Source organism: Globicephala melas, chromosome 2 (genome assembly GCF_963455315.2).
Source record: "Globicephala melas chromosome 2, mGloMel1.2, whole genome shotgun sequence".
NCBI classification, from domain to species: domain Eukaryota; kingdom Metazoa; phylum Chordata; class Mammalia; order Artiodactyla; family Delphinidae; genus Globicephala; species Globicephala melas.
Genome location: NC_083315.2, coordinates 15654395 through 15677755, shown reverse-complemented (window position 1 = coordinate 15677755; position 23361 = coordinate 15654395). Strand labels below are relative to the sequence as shown.

Below are 23361 nucleotides of genomic sequence, written 5' to 3'. Positions count from 1 at the left end.
CTCAAGCTCTTCAGGTGTCTAGAATTAATTTAAATACCATCCTTTCAAATTTTTTTTAACCATCTCGGCAGGTGAATCTTTTTCATCTTGGCAGGTGAATTGGTTACTCTGAAAAGCTGTAGAGTTTCACCCTGTCTCATTAAATGCAGTGGAGATGGCCAACCAGGGTGGAATGTGCCAGGCTTGGAAACAGAAGAGTATAGAGGGGCAATGCCTCACACAGCACATGGAACACTTTGTGAGGTTGGAAAAAGTAAAACTATTCTGATGATCAGGAAACATTCTTTACGAAGTGGAGTGACAGTTCTGACTGCCTAAGTTGATTGGCTAACATAGAGTCAGTGTTTCCCTGCTTGCTCCCCCTTCATTTCTCCTTACCAGTTTTCTTTTTGTGCATAACAGCAAATCATCTCAGGTGTGGCTTTGAGTCTGGTTTCTGTGGCTGGGAGCCATTTCTCACAGAAGAAGATTCACACTGGGAATTCGTGAAAAGGTTGATGAGTGTAGACCACCATCTTCCTGATGCTGAGAACACAACAAACACAAATCATGGTAGGACATTTTCCTCTTTTTTTTTTCCTTCCCCCCAAAAACTGTTGTCTTTCTTTCCTGTTGTGAATGATGATACTATGTGTTTTCACTTCTATCTATAGACTTTATAAATGCAACTCTGGTTTGTCTTGCTTTAAATTGTCCTGATCAACTTAATAAGTTGTGCTTAATTGAGTTTCCTGAAAGGAGCATTGTTTTAATAACAAAACTTTTTGTTACGCGTTTTAAAAGGTTGGATTGAAGGCATGAAGAGGGGAAAAGTCTTCTGGTAATTTTCTCTAGTTGTCATGAATCATGTACAGTAGGGTTGTCTTCTTTTTAGAGCAATCCAAATTTCATAAAACAGAAAGAAAAATAGTTTAATCCTTTTTCTGAGAACAGAGAGTTAGCACTATCTTTAAAATAAATCTACAAATACTTGAATGCAATGTAATCACTCTTACGGCTTCTTTGTAATAAACAATCTTACTTCTTCCGCATATATACTTTTAATCAGCAGTACAATTTTTACATATCCCCTTAAAATAGAGCAACCATAACTGCATACGGCATTCCAATAAGGGTTTGTGAAGCTCCAAGGAAAACACAGGGGTTTGGTTCTATTTTTGTTTTGTTTGGATAACATTACAAAGGTACAGTAGTATCATATTAACTTTATAATAATGCAGCTGTACTGTAGATCCTCTTTCAGCTTGTATAACCTCACTGGACATTATTATATTTGTTTCTCTTTTGAGATTTCCAAAGAAGTATGTGAAAACTAACAGTATTGACTGTGTCTTCAGCCACTGGAAATTGGGGTTGGGGAGGATGTTAGGGGATGGAAGGGAGACTTTGGCTATCCATCCGTTATCTAAAACTATAAATGCAGCTTATTATTTAACAGTGGAGTGAGATCTTAATTGTTGCTTTTGTGCCAATGAGTCTCATTTTCCCCTTAAGATTCTGTGACAGATTGGATTAAATTTAAAGTTTATGATAGGAAGGAGACTGTTAATTATTAGAACTATATGTATTAATAGTACATTTCCTCCAAGCTCATATAATGATTTTTTTTTTCCTTTCTCAAACCAGTTATTGAGTATATATCATATTACTAGAGTTGGGTGTAAACAGATGGAAGGATATTTGGGTTGTTTCTAAATTTTGGTGATTATGAATATTCTATAAAATTTGCCTACAGGTTTTGTCTGGATATAAGTTTTCATTTAACTTGAGCACTCTTTCCAATTCCTATGTATAATTAACGTTTCCACTCTGGTTAGTGAAAAGACCCTACTATTTCTGGCCCTTTGTGACCTTGAGGCAATGCTTCAACTGCCCCTTTTAGAAGGTTTTCCTCCAGCCTCAGGTAGTTTCCTTATATCCATGCCCTGGTCAGTACTCAGGTGGAAATTTGTGGGGAGCTCTCTGGAGCTCTCTCTCTTTGCAGCTCTCCCCTCCTGGAACTCTGCTTTATGAACTGTAGCCACTTGAGTCTCCCCGGGGTGCCATCTTTTCAACTTGAGGAGAGGACCACACTCCTCCTGGCTTCCCTCCCTGAATGGCAGCTGGAAACGCGGTTTAGGCAGTAAGCTGGGGAAATTGTATGGCTTAGTTCATTTGTTTCCCCTCTCAGAGATCATTATCCTGTGGTTCTACATTCCCATTGCCCTACATTTGAAAACTATTATTTAGTATATATTTGATTTCTTTGCTACTGTTAGACAGAAGGCTAAATCTGGTCCCTGATACCCAGCCTTGCCTGGAAACAGAAAAAGCCTAATTCTTTTTGTTTTTTTGCTTTATTTCTTTGGTCTGGATATGCCATAATATATCTAGCCATACTCGTATTGAGTGACAATATTATGACAATGCTGCAAAATCCGTACTTGTATGCATTTTCTTATATGGGGAGCTTTTATTCTATGCAGTAAAGGACTAAAAGTGAGACTCCTATATTTTTACCAAAAGATATGTACTTTCCCATCAAATTTTAATACCTAAAATTCCAGCAGCAAAAAGGAGTGCTTTTTTCTATTTGCCTACCATCAATAGACATTATATTCTTTTAATTTTTAAAAAACTTACGGGTATAAAATGATTTTTTGTGTGTAACCTTGATTTGTCTTTCACTGAAAAATGATTTTTCAAATGTTTCTAATTTTTCAATTTATTTAGATCTTTAATTTTGCTAAATATTTGAAGCTTTCAGTGCATAGATTTAAAAAATATTTTGCTAATATTTTCTTAGGTTTTTAATATTTTTGCAGCTACTGTGTCACATTTTAAAAACTTAATTTTTTTGGTTGCTGTATATATAAGTACAATTATATTTTTAAATACTGACCTTGTATTCAATGACCTTGTTAAGTTTTTTATTTTTACTTTTTTTTGCGGTACGCGGGCCTCTCACTGTTGTGGCCTCTCCCGTTGCGGAGCACAGGCTCCGGATGCGCAGGCTCAGCGGCCATGGCTCACGGGCCCAGCCGCTCCGCGGCATGTGGGATCTTCCTGGACCGGGGCACGAACCCGCGTCCCCTGCATCAGCAGGCGGACTCTCAACCACTGCGCCACCAGGGAAGCCCAACTTTTTTTATTACAGTTAAGAATTTATAAATGTTTCAAATTTTCTGGGTTCATAATTACTTTGTCTTCAAATAATGACAATTTTACTTCCTTCTTTCTAAATCTTAAGCCTTCTGTTTTCTTTTTGGTTTTATAGCCCTAGATAGGACTTCTGGAAAAATGTTAAATAGAGCTTGTGATAGCTGCTGTACTTGTCTTGTTCCTATTTAGGGGAAAAACTGTCAGTAATTCAGCCTTGAATGCTATAGTTCCTAAAAGGTTGTTTTGTTTCAGATAAAGATGTTTCCAAGCATAGCACAAGGAGATCAGCTCAGTGCTTTGTGTCCACCTAGAGGAGTGGGATAGGGAGGCTGGGAGGGAGACACAAGAGGGAGGAGATATGGGCATATATGTATATGTATAGCTGATTCACTTTGTTATACAGCAGAAACTAACACACCATTGTAAAGCAATTATACTCCAATAAAGATGCTAAAAGAAAAAAAAAGATGTTTCCTTCTATTCATAGTCTGTTAAGTTTATATATATATACACACACACACACACACACATATGTAAGCATGTTAAAACTTTTCACATGCTTTTTTCAGCATATGTTGTGATAATCATATGATCGTGATATTATCCTTTTTGTTTCTAATAAAATGAATGATTTTTTCAAATATTAAACCATTCTTGCATTTCTGATCCAAACCTCCTTTCATTTGTTTTATTTATGATTTCTTTCTTCCTTCTTAATGGTAATATTTGTGATTTTTTTACCTAAATTCATTATAAAGTCATTATAAATGTTCTCGCAGCATGTAAGGAATCCCTTCCGGGCAATTGTATTAAGGGGGTGCATCCTTTGCAAAAGATGAGGTTGAGGCTGGCCTGGAAAGCTTAATGTGGGGAGACTGACACCTACATTCTTTTTTTTAAACTTTTGAACTTTATTTAATTTATTTTTATATACAGCAGGTTCTTATTAGTCATCAATTTTATACATATCAGTGTATACCTGTCAATCCCAATTGCCCAATTCATCACATCACCATCCCCACCCACCGTGGCTTTCCCTCCTTGGTGTCCATACGTTTGTTCTCTACATCTGTGTCTCAAATTCTGCCCTGCCAACCGGTTCATCTGTACCATTTTTCTAGGTTCCACATACATACGTTAATATACAATATTTGTTTTTCTCTTTCTGACTTACTTCACTCTGTATGACAGTCTCTAGATCCATCCACGTCTCAACAAATGACCCAATTTCGTTCCTTTTTATGGCTGAGTAATATTCCATTGTATATACGTACCACATCTTCTTTATCCATTCGTCTGTCGATGGGCATTTAGGTTGCTTTCGTGACCTGACTATTGCAAATAGTGCTGCAGTGAACATTGGGGTGCATGTGTCTTTTTGAATTACGGTTTTCTGTGGGTATATGCCCAGTAGTGGGATTGCTGGATCATATGATAATTCTATTTTTAGTTTTTTAAGGAACCTCCATACTGTTCTCCATAGTGGCTGTATCAATTTACATTCCCACCAACAGTGCAAGAGGGTTCCCTTTTCTTCACACCCTCTGCAGCATTTGTTGTTTGTAGATTTTCTGATGATGCCCATTCTAACTGGTATGAGGTGATACCTCATTGTAGTTTTGATTTGCATTTCTCTAATAATTAGTGATGTTGAGCAGCTTTTCATGTGCTTTTTGGCCATCTGTATGTCTTCTTTGGAGAAATGTCTATTTAGGTCTTCTGCCCATTTTTGGATTGGGTTGTTTGTTTCTTTAATATTGAGCTGCATGAGCTGTTTATATACTTTGCAGATTAATCCTTTATCCGTTGATTTGTTTGCAAATATTTTCTCCCATTCTGAGGATTGTCTTTTCATCTTGTTTATGGTTTCCTTTGCTGTGCAGACGCTTTGAAGTTTCATTAGGTCCCATTTGTTTATTTTTTATTTTTATTTCCATTACTCTAGGAGGTGGATCAAAAACAATCTTGTTGTGATTTATGTCAAAGAGTGTTCTTCCTATGTTTTCCCCTAAGAGTTTTATAGTGTCTGATCTCACACTTAGGTCTCAAATCCATTTTGAGTTTATTTTTGTGTATGGTGTTAGAGAGTGTTCTAATTTCATTCTTTTACATGTAGCTGTCCAGTTTTCCCAGCACCACTTATTGAAGAGACTGTTTTTTCTCCATTGTATATCCTTGCCTCCTTTGTCATAGATTAGTTGACCATAGGTGCGTGGGTTTATCTCTGGGCTTTCTATCTTGTTCCATTGATCTGTGTTTCTCTTTTTGTGCAAGTACCATATTGTCCTGATTACTGTAGCTTTGTAGTATAGTCTGAAGTCAGGGAGTCTGATTCTCCCACTCCGTTTTTTTCCCTCAAGACTGCTTTGGTTATTCGGGGTCTTTTGTGGCTCCATACAAATTTTGAGATGATTTGTTCTAGTTCTGTAAAAAATGCCATTGGTAATTTGATAGGGATTGCATTGAATCCATAAATTGCTTTGGGTAGTATAGTCATTTTCACAATATTGATTCTTCCAATCCAAGAACATGGTATATCTCTCCATCTGTTGGTATCATCTTTAATTTCTTTCATCAGTGTCTTATAGTTTTCTGCATACAGGTCTTTTGTCTCCCTAGGTAGGTTTATTCCTAGGTATTTTATTCTTTTTGTTGCAATGGTAAATGGGAGTGTTTCCATAATTTCTCTTTCAGATTTTTCATCATTAGTGTATAGGAATGCAAGAGATTTCTGTGCATTAATTTTGTATCCTGCAACTTTACCAAATACATTGTTTAGCTCTAGTAGTTTTCTGGTGGCATTTTTAGGATTCTCTATGTATGGTATCATGTCATCTGCAAACAGTGAAGGTTTTACTTCTTCCTTTCCAATTTGTATTCCTTTTATTTCTTTTTCTTCTCTGATTGCCATGGCTAGGACTTCAAAACTATGTTGAATAATAGTGGTGAGAGTGGACATCCTTGTCTTGTTCCTGATCTTAGAGGAAATGCTTTCAGTTTTTCACCACTGAGAATGATGTTTGCTGTGGGTTTGTCGTATATGGCCTTTATTATGTTGAGGTAGGTTCCCTCTATGCCCACTTTCTGGAGAGTTTTTTATCATAAATGGGTGTTGAATTTTGTCAAAGGCTTTTGCTGCATCTATTGAGATGATCATATGGTTTTTGTTCTTCAATTTGTTAATATGGTGTATCACATTGATTGATATGCGTATATTGAAGAATCCTTGCATCCCTGGGATAAATCTCACTTCATCATGATGTATGATCCTTTTAATGTGTTGTTGGATTCTGTTTGCTAGTATTTTGTTGAGGATTTTAACATCTATATTCATTAGTGATATTGGTCTGTAATTTTCTTTTCTTGTAGTGTCTTTGTCTGGTTTTGGTATCAGGGTAATGATGGCCTCATAGAATGAGTTTGGGAGTGTTCCTTCCTCTTCAATTTTTTGAAGAGTTTGAGAAGGATGGGTGTTAGCTCTTCTCTAAATAGAATTCACCTGTGAAGATCTGGTCCTGGACTTTTGTTTGTTTCAAGATTTTTAAGCGCAGTTTCAATTTCATTTCTTGTGATTTGTTCATATTATCTGGTTCTTCCAGGTTCAGTCTTGGAAGGTTATACCTTTCTAAGAATTTGTCCATTTCTTCCAGGTTGTCCATTATATTGGCATAGAGTTGCTTGTAGTAGTCTCTTAGGATGCTTTGTATTTCTGCGGTGTCTGTTGTAACTTCTCCTTTTTCATTTCTAATTTTATTGATTTGAGTCCTCTCCCTCTTTTTCTTGATGAGTGTGGCTAATGGTTTATCAATTTTGTTTATCTTCTCAAAGAACCAGCTTTTAGTTTTATTGATCTCTGCTATTATTCTCTTTGTTTCTATTTCATTTATTTCTGCTCTGATCTTGATGATTTCTTTCCTTCTGCTAACTTTGGGTTTTGTTTTTTCTTCTTTCTCTAGTTCCTTTAGTTGTAAGGTTAGATTGTTTATTTGAGATTTTTCTTGTTTCTTGTTGTAGGCTTGTATAGCTATAAACTTCTCTCTTAGAACTGCTTTTGCTGCATCCCATAGGTTTTGGATCATTGTGTTTTCACTGTCATTTGTCTCTAGGTAATTTTTGATTTCCTCCTCGATTTCTTCAGTGTTCTCTTGGTTATTTTGTAACATATTGTGTAGCCTCCATGTGTTCGTGTTTTTTTATGTTTTTTTCCCTGTAATTCATTTCTGATCTCATAGTGTTGTGGTCAGAAAAGATGCTTGATATGATTTCAATTTTCTTAAATTTACTGAGGCTTGATTTGTCACCCAAGATGTGATCTATCCTGGAGAATGTTCTGTGTGCACTTGAAAAGAAAGCTGTTTTTGGATGGAATGTCCTATAAATATCAATTAAATGTATCTGGTTTATTGTGTAATTTAAAGCTTCTGTTGCCTTATTTATTTTCATTTTGGATGATCTGTCCATTGGTGTAAGTGAGGTGTTAAAGTCCCCCATTATTATTGTGTTACTGTCTATTTCCTCTTATAGCTCTTAGCAGTTGCCTTATGTATTGAGGTGCTCCTATGTTGGGTGCATATATATTTATAATTGTTACATCTTCTTCTTGGATTGATCCCTTGATCATTATCTAGTGTCCTTCCTTGTCTCTTGTAACATTCTTCATTTTAAAGTCTATTTATCTGATATGAGTATTGCTACTCCAGCTTTCTTTTGATTTCCATTTGCATGGAATATCTTTTTCCATCCCCTCACTTTCAGTCTGTGTGTGTCCCTAGGTCTAAAGTGGGTCTCTTGTAGACAGCATATATATGGGTCTTGTTTTTGTATCCATTCAGCAAGCCTGTGTCTTTTGGTTGGAGCATTTAATCCATTCACATTTAAGGTAATTATCGATATGTATGTTCCTATTACCATTTTCTTAATTTTGGGGGGTTTGTTTTTGTAGGTCCTTTTCTTCTTTTGTGTTTCCCACTTAAAGAAGTTCCTTTAGCATTTGTTGTAGATCTGGTTTGGTGGTGCTGAATTCTCTTAGCTTTTGTTTGTCTGTAAAACTTTTGATTTCTCCACCGAATCTGAATGAGATCCTTGCCAGGTAGAGTAATCTTGGTTTTAGGTTCTTCCCTTTCATCACTTTAAGTAAATCATGCCACTCCCTTCTGGCTTCTAGAGTTTCTGCTGAGAAATCAGCTGTTAACCTTATGGGAGTTCCCTTGTATGTTATGTGTCGTTTTTCCCTTGCTGCTTTCAATAATTTTTCTTTGTCTTTAATTTTTGCCAATTTGATTACTGTGTGTCTCGGAATGTTTCTCCTTGGGTTTATCCTGTATGGGACTCTCTGTGCTTCCTGGACTTGGGTGGCTATTTCCTTTTCTATGTTAGGGAAGTTTTCGACTATAATCTCTTCAGATATTTTCTCTGTTTCTTCTCCTTCTGGGACCCCTATAATGTGAATGTTTTTGCGTTTAATGTTGTCCCAGAGGTCTCTTAGGCTGTCTTCATTTCTTTTCATTCTTTTTTCTTTATTCTGTTCTGCAGCAGTGAATTCCACCATTCTGTCTTCCAGGTCACTTATCCGTTCTTCTGCCTCAGTTGTTCTGCTATTCATTCCTTCTAGTTTATTTTTCATTTCAGTTATTGTATTGTTCATCTCTGTTTGTTTGTTCTTTAATTCTTCTAGGTCTTTGTTAAACATTTCTTGCATCTTCTCGACCTTTGCCTCCATTGTTTTTCCGAGGTCCTGGATCATCTTCACTATCATTATTCTGAATTCTTTTTCTGGAAGGTTGCCTATCTCCACTTCATTTAGTTGTTTTTATGGGGTTTTCTCTTGTTCCTTCATCTGGCATATAGCCCTCTGCCTTTGCATCTTGTCTCTCTTTCTGTGAATGTGGTTTTTGTTCCACAGGCTGCAGGATTGTAGTTCTTTTTGCTTCTGCTATCTGCCCTCTGGTGGATGAAGCTATCTAAGTGGCTTGTGTAAGTTTCCTGATGGGAGGGTCTGGTGGTGGGTAGAGCTGACTGTTGCTCTGATGGGCAGAGCTCAGTAAAACTTTAATCCACTTGACTGCTGTTGGGTGGGTCTGGGTTCCCTTCCTGTTGGTTGTTTGGCCAGAGGCAACCCAACACTGGAGCATACCTGGGCTCTTTGATGGGGCTAATGACAGACTCTGGAAGGGCTCTCGCCAAGGAGTACTTCCCAGAACTTCTGCTGCCAGTGTCCTTGTCCCCATGGTGAGCCACAGCCACCCCCTGCCTCTGCAGGAGACCTTCCAAAACTAGCAGGTAGGTCTGGTTCAGTCTCCCCTGGGGTCACTGCTCCTTCCCCTGGGTCCCAATGCACACACTGCTTTGTGTGTGCCCTCCAAGAGTGGAGTCTCTGTTTCCCCCAGTCCTGTCAAAGTCCTGCAATCAAATCCCACTTGGCTTCAAAGTCTGATTCTCTAGGAATTCCGCCTCCTGTTGCCGGACCCCCAGGTTGGGAAGCCTCACGTGGGGCTCAGAACCTTCATTCCAGTGGGTGGACTTCTGTGGTATAAGTGTTCTCCAGCCTGTGAATCACCCACCCAGCAGTTATGGGATTTGATTTTACTGTGATTGCACCCCTTCTACTGTCTCATTGTGGTTTCTCCTTTGTCTTTGGATGTGGGGTATCTTTTTTGGAGAGTTCCAGTGTCTTCCTGTCGATGATTGTCTAGCAGCTATTTGTGATTCAGGTGTTCTCGCAAGAAGGAGTGAGATCATGTCCTTCTACTCCGCCATCTTGGTTCCTCCTCACTATACACCTGGTAGTGCAGTGGACAAGAATCCACCTGCCAATGCAGGGGACACGGGTTCAATCCCTGGTCCAGGAAGATCCCACATGCAGCAGAGCAACCAAGCCACGACCACTGAGCCTGTGCTCTAGAGCACGTGTGACAACTACTGAAGCCTGTGCACCCAGAGCCCATGCTCCGCTACAAGAGAAGCCATTGTAACAAGAAGGCCGCACACTGCAACGAAGAGCAGCCCCTGCCCGCCACAACTAAAGAAAGCCTGCGCGCAGCAACGAAGACCCAACACAGCCAAAAATCACCCCTCCATTCTTTATTTTTATACTGTGCTGGTTAGCTAGCTCTTCTGGGGTATATGGGTGTACAAGAGTTTTACAATGAACAGTTCAGATTAACAGGAACACTTTCTTTGGCATATTGTAATTCCACAGGTCTCTTAAGTTAGTGTATTCTGTGGAGCAGACTTGCAAGAAAATAAATCCAGAGACGTATTCCTAGAAGTACATGGGTCCGGGGTCAGAGTTCAGTATCTTTAGGCCTAACCTGCATATATAAACTTTAAGTCAATATTATCTGTTTTTCAAATATTTGGTTAAAATTCTCTCAGGATTGCTTTTACCTTCCACATCAGTTTTTACTAACATAATATTTTCATAATATCATCTTTCCATCTAATAACATGTTATCTCTTTTCATTTAATCAGAAGGCTTATAGTTTTCCATGGAGTTTTATAATGTTCTTCATATAAGTCCTGTCCCATTCTTGTTAAATTTATTCCTACATATTTTGTATTATTGTTGTTAACTGTGAGTAGAATATTTCTTACCATTCTAAATCCCGTGTCTTACTGCTAAAATAAATAAAAATGACTTAAAAGTATTTCTCTGTTTCTATTTACCTTACTAAATTCTCTTATTAATACTTGTCTTTATTAAAAGATAGAATCTGTTGGGGTTTCTATTTTCACAATTATATTATTGGCAATACATGTGGAACTCTCTCTGTTTTCTATTGTGTTTACTAGAAATTTTATGCTCTTGACTTCCACATTTACTAGATTTATAAGATAATCCTAGTCCAAGATAATTAATATTATCTCATATTTCCTCTAATTACTAATGGTGACACAATTCTCTAGGTAGTTTCTCATTTTAATTAAAATAGTTTTGTTGTTTACCATTGAAAATGTTATTTATTTTGAGGTTGGTCATTATTAAGTGTTTTTTAAAAATATTTTATTGAGGTTATTTGGAATGGCTGACTGTTTTTCATAGTCTTTTCAATATTTGTTGATATGAATCTATGATTTTACTCTTTAGTTTGTTGATCTAATTGACTGTTGATATGTCTGTTAAATCAAACCTCTGTTCTTGGAAAGCTCACTTGTCAGGATACATTATTTTTTGATAAGAATTTCAGGTGCAACTGTTACATTTTAATTTGAATTTTGTATGTATGATCGTGAGTGATATTGCTTTATTTTTATTCTGTTTTCATCATTCTTAACATTAGAAATATCTGGCATCATAAAATGAGTCAGGGAGCTCTCCATATTTTTCTAAGACCTGAGATATGCAAGTCATGTGCAAGTATTTATTCTTTAAAAATTAAATAAAATTAAATAAAATTCAGCTGTAGGGCCATATGGTCTGTTAGATTTTTTTCCTATCACTTTTCCAGTTACTTTTGTGGCATAATCAATTTGTTCAAACCGTTTGCTTCTTTTAGATTTTGGAGTTTTAGAGTTTATATGTTTCATCCTTCATTAACTGCTTGTTTGAAATCATCCATATTGTTTTAAATGACCAGGGGAGTAAGATCTTTGAATGTATGTTAATTTTTAGAATTTTAATTTATGTTTTGACAATATTCAGTTGAGTTTTACTTGAACCTCAGGTAAAGGATTTTTAAGCTGGTTTAATTTTTCAAAATCATCTTTTCCTACTCTACTCTTTTATAGGGGAAATAGAGAATTTAATGAGCTCATATATACTGTTTCTGTTACTCTTAGTTTGGATTTTGGGAACAGTGATCTTTATCCTTCCCAGTTGGCTTTGAGATTTAACACCCATATAAACTGGGTTCTATTTTTCCCACTCAGAGACCACACTGCTGACTTGCAACCTTGGTTGTTTGGTTAAACATGTGGTGGTATCTGTAAAGTAATATGTTTTAATTCTGAAGTCCTTTTCATTCTGTGCAGTCAGCATTGATCTGTGTCTAAGAAAATCACCTTCTGAATGTGTTTTTTTCATCAAAATAGTTGGCTTTACAAGTTGCCCATCACTCTATGATTATCAAAGGGCAGGATCAGGACTTGACATTGTTTAGCATAACCTTCCTTGTAAATTTTCAATATTCAATGAAGCTACCCCTGACAGCCGTTCAGAATGTGTGATCCTTTGAGTTGCTAAGAGATGTTATCCCCACCGTACATTTGCCATGAGCACATCCACTGTAGTTAAAATCTAGAAGCAGTTATTTTGTTAACACTAGATTAGATCTTTAATTAAGCTTTCATCCCCACTAGCACAGACAGCAGTGTCAAACATGTAAGCCCCAGGAGAAACCAAACTCATTCTATAGGCGCGTATCCTTCAGTACATCGTGAAGAAACTTACAAGCAAATGTCTCATGGGAATTTTGTAAGGGTATGTTGAATATCTAATTGTAAACTTAGAAGCTTCATTTAATTTGATTTCTAACTATGACGTGAGTTAAGCCAATAAACATATTTGTTGAGAGGATTTAGATCAAGAGCTTGTTTTTCATCAGTTGGGTTTTATTTTAGATTTAATGTTATCCATATGAAAGCACTTTTTGGTTATCTACAGAGCTTAACGGTAAAGAAGTAAAAATGTAATTTTCTTTATCTGATTGACAGTTGAATGTGTGCACGTTAGCGCAAAGAATGACTAAATGTCCAATAGTAGAATTTGTATCCATATGGCTTTACGTTTGTTTTTGCAGGATCGTTTATTTATTTGGGGGCACATCGATCACCTGCAGTGGCCAAGCTTGGAAGTCCTGTTCTTACAAAATCACTCAATGCCTCTACCCCGTGTCAGGTACCCAGTTATTGGAATTTCCATTGGCCATTCTGTAGTTGTAAACTGTTAAGCTTGGGTTACTCTAGCTAGTAAATGCCGGCTGTGTTTTACTAATATTTTCACAATAAACTGAGAGATTTATATGAGCTATTTCAACATGAAACGTCATTTCGTTCCCAAAGACATTTGCAGTATATAACTTACACCCTTCTTTTGGGGGGCCTATTCAAAAATATTTCTGTCATTTTGCATTCTTTCCATGTAGTTCTTTCAATAATCTAAAGCTATGGATACAGGTTGCCCAAACTGCTTGTTATCTTGGCCAACAGTGTTAGTTGAGGAAAATAAAAGCAGTTCAACAAGTTCTACTGAAAGAAAAATGAAAGGATGAATAAAGAAAGATAAATATGTGCAGAAAAAATAATTACATTTCCAAAATTTTATTTTTTCAGTTAGTCCTTCTGGTGCCAGGTAAACACAGACAAGAAAGAAGAGGGACTTTGGAGTCAGGTGGACCTAGTTCCAACTGGTTCCAATCTCAGTTCTGCCACAAATGATATGCTTCCTTTGAGACTCAGTGTCCACACTGGAAGCATAGTGTTAGCCTGCCTTCTTCACATGGTTGTGAGAATTCAAACGTGATTAAGTAAAGCACCTGGAAAAGTATTTGGCAGGTATTACGTGTTCAATAAACATAATCCCTTTACTTTCCGTAACATGAATGCCTATTAGATGCTTCTGTTCAGCTTGCCTTGCTTTCCATCCTTTTGAGAGTTCTGACATGTCCCTAAGCCTTTAGGATTTCAGCTTTTTTTTTCCTTGGTTATCAGAAAATAATGAAGGGATCAATAGTGCCACGCACTAAATTCATCACCTAGAAGTGCAGGGTTACAGCACTAACACAGGCATTCCTGATGATAAATTACAGATCATCAGACCTTTATAATTAAAGTATAAATTTCATTATACCTTCAGCTTGATATAATTCTCAATGAGAGTGTCCAGAACTCTTAATAGGTTGTCCTCTTTATTTTTCCCCTTTGGTTTTTGCAGCCCATTTCTCTGTGGGAATTTGGATTAAAACAACTGCCTGGACTCCACTTCCACCTCACCCAGATGGACTCTAGAGTCTCCCACCTTTGGTTTATTTTAATTAAATCTTATGTGATAGATGTACGCTTTTCTTTTTCTTTCTTTCTTTTTTTTGAGAACTCCTGAAGCATTTAGTTGCTCTTTACAAGTACTTTACAGGCTTACTGAACTTTAATTTAAGGTCATATACCAAAGCAATGCAATTGCTGTTGTTAAATTCGTTAACGACACTGGATAAAAAAGAACAGAATTTGTTAATTCTGCCTCTTTTACAGAAATGTGAACACTAACACTAAGAGCTTATTAAAAATTCTGAGACTCGCTGAGAAATTTTTAAAGATGATCTACATTTCCCATTGTTGTATGTGGGTAGCCATTAATTTGTGGTCGTAGGGATTGACCCACAATTTATGGTTGTTTCTACTTGAGGACATTTTTCTCTATTGTGGCTTAAATTTGGAGCTTACCTGTGGGAGCTGTTGGGGTGGAGCCTCAGTGAAAGCAGTGGACAATTTAGACACTTGGTGGTTTATCTCTCAGAACCAAGTCCTCAACCTTCCAAGGCCTTGGATACTGATTTAGAGGTTTGCCTTGGTTTGTGGAAAAGTAAGAGTATTATAGACTGCCAAAGAGGTATTTGTTTTTTCCCTTTTATCTGCATCTGCTTGAATGTTGGTAATCTTTGAGTTAGAGGGAGGGATGTTTGGATTACTTTATAGTACTTTCCAGCTTAGAATTACTATTAGATTGTTAGAGGTTATTTATAGTCTGAGATACACATGGCCGAAGTGCTCTCCCATAGGAGTATTCTAAGAATATACTATTACTGTTTTAGAAGTTTGTGGTAATGTGGGATTCTTTTTTCATGAAAGTTACAAAATAAGCTAACAAACCGAATTCTTATCTTCTTGAGTAATCAGAAAATCCAGCCGATCTTCCTAGTTGGAACATATTGATTGATAATAGTTGTATTCATGGAATAACGAATGTTCTTTATTATATTTATGGTAAAGTGGGGTGGTGAAATAACCAAAGTTGGGCACTTTGATATGATTAAAGCCTTCATTATATGAAATTACATTTTTTTCTCTACATAATCATACCAGGCTAACAGAGTTAAGAATATTTGTTTGAAAGGACTTTAAAGGAATATGAAGCTTTCTTTTGAGTCTTTTTTTCCTAACAGCAGCCTTTTAGGGTCATTTTGCATGAATTACGCTGTACTTTATGTGTAGCCAACACATGGCATCAACATGCAGAATTGTTCCTGTAAGTACTCATTGTTCAAGATGTGGACTTTTATTTAAAAGCTTCAAAAGCTCCTTTGGTCACTGGTGGAAATTTGGCATTTTTCCTTGGAATAACCAGGAGATAGGACAAACAGAACGTGTGGGAGCCAGAAGCTAGTATTTCTTATTGCTGTCGAAATACTGTTCTTTTTTTTTTTAACTTTTTCTTTTTTTAATTAATTTATTTTATTTTTTATTTTGGGCTGCGTTGGGTCTTCGTTGCTGTGCATGGGCTTTCTCTAGTTGCGGCGAGTGGAGGCTACTCTTTGTTGCAATGCTCGGGCTTTTCATTGCGGTGGCATCTCGTTGTGGAGCATGGGCCCTAGACGCACGAGTTTCAGTAGTTGTGGCACGAGGGCTCAGTAGTTGTGGTTCACGGGCTCTAGAGGACAGGCTCAGCAGCTGTGGCGCATGGGCTTAGCTGCTCGGTGGCATGTGGGATCCTCCTGGACCCAGGGCACGAACCCATGTCCCCTGCATTGGCAGGCAGATTCTTAACCACTGCGCCACCAGGGAAGCCCTGTTACTGTTTTTAATAATTTAGGAAATGTAAAATCTGAAGGAGATTTATGTGGATATTAATATTTTCTCACTCTCATATTTGAGTTACTGTGTAAAAGACATATCTCACTTTTAGGACTTCATAATTAAATATAGCAGGACTGATAACATGAAGCTTCCACTTTCAATGCCATTTTGTGTGTTTGTCTTTTGTGTTTTTTTGTATTCCCCAACTCATTTTGCTATTCTAATCCTCTTTAATCAAAAAATTCATACAATTAAAAAGAAGTGAATAGAGATACCAGGAAAAAGATGAAACAAAAAATAGGTTGGCTCCAAAAATAAAGTTTACGAGGCCCAGGCTACATTTTTGAATCTAAGTTTTCCAGCAGCCAATGCAGAGAGAGACATGTGAGAACTCATTTGGTTCATATTCAAGGAAGTAAAAAACAAAACAAAAATAGTTCTTCTGAGACTTCTCCCCTGATTACACACATACCAGTGTAAATGTTCTTTCTCTGATTCAGTGCACACCTGCTGCTTCCCTACTCCGTGCTCATCATAGCCCTCAATGTTGGGAATATACTAGGGACAATGTAAACACGTTTGCCATAACAAAGTATAGAATTTAGTGAGGCATACTGATAGCAGTTCAGTGTGAAGTGCTGCAGAGAGTGATAAAAATATAAAATACATATATGTATAAAATACATATATGTATAATATGTAAGTATATATAATGTAACAATATATAAATTAAACATAAATAAATATAATATATAACATACACGTATATACGTATAAACCATATATATAAGTGATAACCCACTTATAACAACTCTCTCAATGAGTTTGAAAAGGCCATGTCTTGTAATGTTCCCCAAGTAGAGTTATGAGCTCATAGCAAAGAGAAATTTAGAAAAAAAGTAATATACAGTGGGGCTTGGAATGGTGCACTCATGATCTGTTCTCTGATTGTTTTGTTTACTCCAAGGATAGTATTAGAGCAGGAGATAGATTCTAGAGGAAGCAATGGTTTATTGGGGAAAGGTTGAGCAGATATTCTCCCCAGTTGTACATTGTCAAAACACATGAAGATTAATCATTTAGATGAGAAAAACAGATTATATTTTATTGAAGATTGCAGACTTTTACTTAAGCTTGTTCAGATAAAAAGAGGCAAAAACATGATTATGAATAGGAATCATAAGAATCACTATGGTAATGATGAGGGGGGTGTGTGTGTGAGAGAGAGAGATAAATGATCCCCCCTACACTGACTTAATTCCACTTGAGTTTTGAGGAGTTACAGATATCTTGTTTCTTTTCCTTTTTTTTAAAAAACTTTTTTTGTGTTTTACTCTTTTTATTATCCTAGATCTTGAAGATAATAACAGGTGTAGCAAATACCAGACAGGGGTCGACATGAAGCAGAGAAGGCAGAGGTAGCTGAGAATTTGGAGAATAACTGAGAAAATACATGAAGATCTGACCAAAAACCTCCCTAATAGGGAAGCAAGTGGAACAAAAACCATAGGAAAGTTGAGCAAAAAAGCAGAAAATTTGAAGAGTTCCAACTGGAGAGAGACCAAAATAAAATGAAACAGAAAAGAGAAATAAAGAAGACATTATTTTGAACTTCTAAATAATGTCCTGTTAATGTCCTTTGCAGAATTTAGTGTCAGAGATTTACTAATTAGTAATTACTACTTGTTCCTAATTACATTCTTTTGTAGAACTGACCATTCCTCTGGGAATATCACAGGGCACTGTAGAAAGCAAACAGCACGGTTAGTTATTCACCTACACTCGGTAACTAGTAGTATAAGTCACCTGATATGGTGTCCTTTCTTTTTATAGTAAAATGAATGATTCAGTGTGTGTGTGTGTGTGTGTGTGTGTGTGTGTGTGTCTTTTGGTGGCACCAAGTGGCATGTGGGATCTTAGTTCCCCAACCAGGGATGGAACCCATGCCTGTTACAGTGGAAGTGTGGAGTCTTTTTTTTTTTTTTTTTGCTATACATGGGCCTCTCACTGTTGTGGCCTCTCCCGTTGCGGAGCACAGGCTCCGGACGCTCAGGCTCAGCGGCCATGGCTCAGGGGCACAGCCGCTCCGCGGCATGTGGGATCTTCCCAGACCAGGGCACGAACCCATGTCCCCTGCATCGGCAGGCGAACTCTCAACCACTGCGCCACCAGGGAAGCCCGGAAGCATGGAGTCTTAAACGCTAGACCTCCAGGGATGTCCCAGATTCAATATTTCTAAAAATATACAAATAATATAAAATCAGAGAATACAATTAAAAACAGTAAAGTAATTTGAACTTCATTTCTTTTCTTTCCAATTTGCAATTAAAGGAACTGCTTTGTTGGAAGTTATGTAACCACAGGAAATTTTCTTGAATAAAATGATTCACGGTCTTGCATAGTCACCCTATACATACAACCCAAGTTGTGCATATATATACAACTTAGTGAAAACCGAGGAGAAATAAAAGCAAGCCTTTAATATTAACATTTTATATAACTGCTTTTTAATGAATCAGGCATGAATCAAGACAGTAATTTCCTTTAAAATGAAAAGTAGTAAATAAATTTTAAATGGTTGGCGTAATTTTAACATACAGCTCTTTTTAATAGAATTTTCTGTGATGGACATTTTCCTCTGCTATGTCCACTATGGAAGTCACTAGCTACAAATAGCTATTGAGCACTTAAAATGTGATGAGTGTAACCAAGAAAGTGACTTTTTCATTTTGTTTAATTCATTTACATGTAAATAGCCACACTGTTTTCATACCTTTGTCATTATACGCATTATACTTAATTGTTCCTTTTCTTTTCACTCTCTCCCATAAAACTCTGAGGTCCTTAAGGACACTTAATTCCTTGCACATTTTGTAACACAGAGCAGGTCTCTCTTTCTCTCTTTGAAGGTTTATAGACGTTTGCTTTAGCAAGAATGCTGATAGCTCCACTCCAACGTCCTTCTTTTCTTCAATACCTATTAACTGAATACCTACTGAATACAAAGTGCCTTGATATGTTCTAAGAGGAATTCACAGCATACATTGTGCTTTTGAGTTTAAGACTCAGTGTTCCACTACTAGTGTGTATCACAGTGAGAGCCACGGATGTTGGCTAAGTTCCTATCGAAAATCACAGCTGTATTTATAAATTTTGTTCAGTCATTTTACCCTTACCAATATTAAATTTGAAAAGACTCTGGAAAGTTTCTTGGTCTATACCAAACTAAAGAATTCTCCTTAAATCTCTACAATGCTATTTCTGTTTTAAATTAAATATAAAATTTAAATTAAATATAAAATTTAAATTAAATATAAGTTCTAAGCTCTTATCTTATTGAATATAGATCCCATTGGTATTTACTCTTAAGGCACTATTAAAATAACTTCGCACTGGTAATGTACTGAGTGACAATATGACAGCTTGAAATTCTGATGGGGCTTGCACAGCTCTTGTGCAACTAGATTTAAAGCTCCATTTTGCATATTTACAAGCTTGGAACATGCTGAAACTACAGCAGGGATCTAAAGTTTAATTGTGGTTGAGGAACAAACATCCTCCCTTGCCATAGAATTTAATCAAACACTTCTGTTTGACTTTACATTTCTTGCTTAAAGGCCTGAGTGTAGGTGAGCTTGGTAGTAAAATCTAATATGAAATGAACAATCAGAAAGAATGCTTGGATCAGTTGGTGGCAATTCAGTAGACATTGAAAGAAAAATTGTGTACCACGTTGGAACAGAGAATGCTTGATGTTGTGAACAGTTTTTTAAAAGAGCATTAAAAATTTTTTTTCAACTTTCATCTCCACTGAAATTGGTACCAACAGTGAAATAAATGGGATAATAAATAAATAATATATGTAATAACATCTGTCCACATAAAAAAATAAAAGCCCAATGACAAAGGAAGATAACCAAAAATTTAAAACGTAGTGAAACTGAAAAGGAGTCACTTTGAGTCCAAAGAGAGTGATTTCATTTCTCAGGGACCTCATCTCTGAATGATACTATGTTTTCCTTTGAAATCTGCAGCATTAGAACTCTCTATGGCATAATGAGAAGAAGAAAAAATTGCTGTGTGTCTGAACTTGCTTTAGTGGGGTTTTTTTGGTCATATTTTGTATTGTGTCGTCCAACCACTGAGGCAATTAATTTTCACCTTGCACAGAGCCAAGTATTTAGTAAATGCTCAGTAAGTATTTGCTGAATAAACGATAGTGCTGAGTTCCACATTATAGCTACTGCTGTCGGCACCTTAAAATACTCCTCTGTGTTTTCTCCACTACCTAGTTAACCTGTCAGTCCTTTAGATTATGTCATCACTGGTGGTGAGTAGGAACCAAACTGATCAAGTCAGGGCTCCCTGGCCTCAAAAAGAACATTTTCTAGTTGGATTAAATTATTGATGAACAGTATTATATAATCTCCCAAGTTTTTTGATAATGTCACAATGGAGAAGGAATTAATGAAAAGTATTCATAGCAGTTTTCTCTTACCTGAGAAATCAGTTTTTGAGATAACTTTTTCTTGGATTGAGACATCAAGGAGAATGAATAGTAATACATGGTTTTGTAATTTTTGAGTCAGATAAAGAACGTGTATCTCCCCAGATTCATAAGAAGCAATAGTGAAGGCTCTGTAAAACTTCCATGACGGTGTGGACAAATGTATGTCCTCAGACTTGTCTGAGCAGGGTGCTAGTGTCCCATTTCTTTAGATATCTCTATGGCATGTGTTAAAAATATCAGTTAATGTAGCTACCTTGAGCCTTTTTTTTAAGGAGGAAATACAAAGGCTGGCAGAAGATGTACTTAGCATTTTCTGGGTCTGCATGTTTGGAGGAGAATTAAGAAGTAGTTTGGGATACTTTTAACTATAGAAGAGCTACTGGACACAGGTAAATGGAATATTTATATCATTCAAACACATTTTTCACCAGGTGCAGTTTTGGTATCGTTTGTCTCAGCATTCACATCTCTCGGTTTTTACAAGAACATCACTGGATGGGGATTTGCAGAAGCAAGGTGATCTCATCAGAGTCTCCAAATCTCAGTGGAGACAAGCAAAAATCGATCTCTTTGCGAAGGCTGGAGAATCTACTCTGCCTTTTCAGGTAAGCACGTAAGAAATTAATACAACTGAGCCGAAGATGCTTATTTAATGCTGATCTCTCCAGATAATAATATAATACATATATCCCATAAATGTATTTGATGTTAATAAAGCAGACATTCACAATCAGGGATGAGAAGAGAGGTTATCCTGATTAATTGCTAAAGACTTACTTGTGGAAGCGTAGCAAAAATGGAGATAAGAATTGAATAGGATGGCTGAGAGAAGAGTAATTTATCAGGAAAATATTTGTTTTCTTAAGTGAGGATGGTGGATTATATGAGGTAGTGAAAAAAATCTGGGCTGCACTCATATTTTAATCCTATTGCCTTATTTTCTGCTGCCCATTAATACTGAGAATTTTATCACTTTTATGTCATTTAGTTGGTTAATAATGAAAGAAGGAAACTGTAGCTTATCAGATGGGTGCAGCAGCTTCCACCCTCCTGGACATGACTCCCTGCTAGATGATGTTTGCAAAGAGCTAGTTTAGAGACTAGATTAGGTGGTGGAACATAGTGGAACACTCACTGCCTTAGGAGTCACGTAGTCTGAGTTCCCATCTCTGCTCACCCCATGTGTTGTTAAGTGATTGTGTACATTACATCTTTGAGCTTCAAATTTTCCAATCTGTGAAAACCACAGTGATAATAAAAGCAGTGCTTGAGAGGAATCTGAATGAAAGAGAATGTAGCTAAAATGGTAGCTATGAACATGAGCTCTGCAGCCTGGGGTTCAAACCCAGGTGTCCAGTCAGAGGGAAGTTGCTTAATCCTTCCGTGCTTCTGATTCTTCCTCTGTAAATGGGGTTGGGGAAGTAAGAACATTGTTGGGGTGTTAGGAGCCTCTGAAAAATAACACACCTCATCTGGTACTCATTTCCAAACTGAGGTAAATATAGAAATCCAACAGAGAGAGCACAAGATATTTTGGAGAAGATGTATTTAAAATAATACCTGACCTCAGAACACACAGCTCCACCCAGAGAACAGCAGACTGCTAGAGAATACAGGACTCATCCTTTGGGGAAAACCTTGTTACCGTGAGTGATTATGATGTGTGAGTGTTGTTTTATGGGTTGGAATACATGTCCCCCTCTGGTGGAGGATGTTGATAATGGAGGAGACTATGGACGCCTGGGGGCAGGAGGTGTGTGGGAACCCTCTGTACCTTCCTCTCAGTTGTGCAACGAACCTAAAACTGCTCTAAAAGTCTTAGTATAAAAAACAAAAGACAAAACCCAGAATGTCCTTTGTTAGAACTGGCTATTTGAGAAATATTATGAGTTGAAACTTGTGCCGTTCTCTCTTGGCCTCGTTAACCTACCATCGTTATTGAAGAGTTTCGGCACTGGGTATTTTTTTTTCCTGTTTAATATTTCTTCTTTGGGGATTTTTGTCTTGCTTTGTTTTGAGGTGCAAATTGAGACTGCTCTTTATTATCCGGGGGCATATTAACTAGTTTTTAAACTGACCAGTGGGTTGATGGAATTTTGTGATTCGGTGTCCACAGATTGGTGATGTTTTCTGTCTTCACCCGCTCCGTGCTGGATCAGCACCACATGTTGGCTTTTCTCTCTCCTACCTGGGGGCTCCCAGTCGGCACCAATCAGCCTCTTCTTCTTCTTCTTTTTTTTAATGTATTTTTGTGGCCGCACCATGCGGCATGTGGGATCTCAGTTCCCCGACCAGGGATCGAACCTGTGCCCCCTGCATTGGAAGGGCGGAGTCTTAACCACTGGACTGCCAGGGAATTCCCAGCCTCTGCTTAATTGTGCTGGCTTTTTGAGGGGAGTGAATTGTCCTGGGTTCTTGCTAAGCCTTAGCCATGTTTAATTCAGCCCGAGAAGGTAAGGATTTTAGCATGCACCTCTGTTCCTTCTTATGTAATCTTGTTACTTGGCCGAAGTACAGGCTTGTTTCAGAAACTACAGTTCAGTGAAAAGAAAAATAAGAACTGTTCTCTCAAATGTCACTATTCAGGAGGCCATTACAAGTCCACAGTCTCTAATCAGCAATTTGGAAAATTAAAATTTGGAAAGCAATAAGCTTTTGAAAAACAAATTTAGAGGCAAAATTTCTCCTGACCTGAACCAGCGTTAGGCAGTTCATTTAGTGATGTGTTGGATGATAAAGTGCTGCCCCCAGTCTCCCTGAGGGTATCAAGTAATATACATGATACATTTTAGATGAACATCCTCAACTCTGAACTATTCAGATTTCAAAACCCAGCTGGACTCAAAGACTTTGGCGAAGGAATTTGGACCCTGTGTTAACATTCTGGTATGAATAAGTCCAGATTTTATACACATACACACGCATACAAGATACATAAGTACACACAGTCACACACAGATACATATACATGGTTTTATTTAAT

At 37.2% G+C, this 23361-nt stretch overlaps 1 protein-coding gene across 1 annotated transcript in view; it reads left to right on the top strand.

The window, feature by feature from the left end:
* The window catches only part of MALRD1 (MAM and LDL receptor class A domain containing 1), a 584500-nt gene that overhangs the window by 77379 nt on the left and 483760 nt on the right, over nt 1-23361 (top strand). The window contains exons 12-14 of the mRNA XM_060293508.1: nt 403-552; nt 12880-12977; nt 20810-20983. Coding sequence (XP_060149491.1) covers nt 403-552; nt 12880-12977; nt 20810-20983 — 422 coding nt within the window. The remainder of the gene's footprint in view (nt 1-402; nt 553-12879; nt 12978-20809; nt 20984-23361) is intronic.